Source organism: Apaloderma vittatum, unplaced genomic scaffold (genome assembly GCF_000703405.1).
Source record: "Apaloderma vittatum isolate BGI_N311 unplaced genomic scaffold, ASM70340v1 scaffold36233, whole genome shotgun sequence".
NCBI lineage: Eukaryota > Metazoa > Chordata > Aves > Trogoniformes > Trogonidae > Apaloderma > Apaloderma vittatum.
In genome coordinates this window covers 1-2292 of record NW_009707056.1, presented here as the reverse complement: position 1 = coordinate 2292, position 2292 = coordinate 1, and the positions used below count along the sequence as shown (strand labels likewise).

The following is a 2292-nucleotide window of genomic DNA, read 5'->3' as shown; positions in this document are numbered from 1 at the left end:
CTTGCATTACCAGCTTCCCCGCCAAAAAGGCGGGTGGAAGGAAGGCCAGTGGCCCTGCTATGAGACCCCAGGGAAGTGCTGTTCGTGCAGAGACAGGAGCGTGGAGGGGACAGGGCACGGGGAGAAGCTGGAGAGGTAAGCTGCCAGCTTGGAAACAGAGGAGAGAAGCACTGGTGGACTCAGATGCAGCAGTGCAACGGGGCTGTTACTGTTCCGTGACTTCTTCCCAGCCAACAGGAGGGCTCTGGAGCCCATCATCAAGGTCACAAGTCAATGAAACCCACACGGGCTCAACACAGCGACAGCAGGGGCTGCAAGGGTGCCTCGTGTATCCGCCCCAACAGAGGGACTGTCAAGGACTCGCAAAAAAGGCAAGAGGGTGCGTGCATGTGTCTGAGAGGGGCTCAGTCAAACACACTCCTGAAACCAGAGATGAAAAGCCACAAAAGCCTGGGAACTTCTCAGCTCATTTCACACCAGAGAGGAGCAGGGCTGGAAGCCAGGAGAGCTCTCCCTGTCCAACCAACTCACCGGTGACTCTCCCATCACCCTCTCGCCGTTGTTGATCCTCATTACCCCTTTGCGCCCATTCCTCTCCAACAAGACACTTATCCAGGTGTTGAGGGGAACTGGCTCCTTGCTCCTGGTGGTGAGAAGGGCAGGAGAAGACACACAGGTGTCACCATCACCCTACCGAGCATTGCCACCGCCACCCCGACGAGCAGCTCCCCAGCCCACCCTACCTGAGCACAGCCGCCCCTTTGCCCAGGTCGTATCTGTACTCCAGGTAGCCGTCGTGTAAGGCCAGAGAGACAAAGTCCCCTTTGCCATCTGTCTTCTGGCCGTTGTAGAAGATCATGCCGCTGGGGTTCTTGGCCAAGAACACAACTTCCATGGACATTTTGTCCCTGAGGAGAGAAGGATTATGGATACCCTCCAAGCCAGCTGCCCAGATGTTCTCTTCTTCCACTCCCTTGTGTCAAGCCCTTGGAAAACCTCTGCCTGCCTGGAACTACAGGTATGGCAGAGAGATGCCACTCCCGTAAGGCACCCTTGCCTTGGACATCTCCAACACTCAGGATGCTGCTCCTTGGAGCCTGTTGCAAAGCCAAGCACTCAGTCTGGCTGCAGGGATTCTGGCGAATTCCTCTGGCGATGCCAGTCCTGCTGGACAAAACCTCCAGCAGGCAAAAGGGGAGACCTCTCAGGAGAGCCGGCGTGCGGCAGGGGAGGCTCAGAGCCCGAGCTCTCTCCTCCGAACCAGCCTCGCAGGCGATGTGTGAGGAACAGCCCCTGGCACTTACTGCAGGTCAGGAACGAAGGTCTGCAGCCCGTTCAGCTCCAGGTAGGAGAAGCCATTGAACTCCGGGAGGAAGGGCATGGTGTGGTCCTGCTCTGTCACTGGGCACAAACGAGGGCATGGTGAGGAAGAGGAGGCAGAGCGGCTTCAGCCAGTGCCCCAGTGCCTCCTGGCCACCCAGGCTGGAGAAAATCAGCACCTTCCGTTCCACCCCCTTCCCCAGACCCGCTCCTCTGCCAGCTCCCGTCCCACCTAGCTCGCAGAAGTCTCCTTCCCGGCCCATGGGGCAGGCGCACAAGGCACCTCCCTCCGGCACCCTCCCTCCGGCAGCACCAGGCAGGTGGCAGAGACGTGGCAGGGCGTCGGGTCGCAGGGGTTCCTCTCGTCGGCACACGTCGGGCCTGCGGCAGGAAAGGCAGCCCGTCAACATCGGCATCTCAAACCGGCAGCCGTCAGGTCAGAAGTAAATGCCTCTGAAGTCTCCTGATGCCCTGCCAGCCTTTTTCTCCTGTCTCGGGTTGGGTTCCCAGGACCCAGAGCGAACCCCACAAATGGCAGGTGATACCCTTGCCAGACTACACCCCTAAAACACACAGGGAAATTAATCTGTGCATGATAACAGATCCTGGACGTTGCCTTATGTGTGTAAGAATACATCTACATGCTAAACTTACCGACATCACTGGATGCGGCTTCACCCTACCCTTCTCCCTCCAACCTCCTGCTGACACTCCACACCACATCCCTCCCCACCGCAGCTCCCAACACCAGCCCCTGGGATCCCTCGGGGCCAGCCGGAGGGATGAGCAGCCCCATCAACACCCTGCCTGCTGCCCCGTACCGGTGTAGGTGTGGAGACACTCGCAGTGGAACATCTCTGCCTCCTTGACGTGGCAGATGCCACCGTGGTGACAGGGGTTGGGGTGACAGGGGTCGTTGCCGCACTCGCCCACCCCGCTGCCGTACAGAACGTCGCTGCCTTTCTCCCGCAG

The 2292-nt window shown here is 59.3% G+C and overlaps 1 protein-coding gene across 1 annotated transcript in view; it reads right to left on the bottom strand.

The window, feature by feature from the left end:
- LOC104271382 (agrin-like) overlaps positions 1–2289 on the bottom strand; it is a gene marked incomplete at its 5' end in the record, with an annotated part of 10890 nt that extends 8601 nt beyond the window's left edge. The window contains 6 exon segments of the mRNA XM_009866031.1: positions 532–643; positions 744–908; positions 1308–1401; positions 1553–1625; positions 1628–1701; positions 2142–2289. Of these exon segments, the coding sequence (XP_009864333.1) occupies positions 532–643; positions 744–908; positions 1308–1401; positions 1553–1625; positions 1628–1701; positions 2142–2289 (666 nt within the window).
- Between the last annotated feature and the right edge of the window lie 3 nt (positions 2290–2292).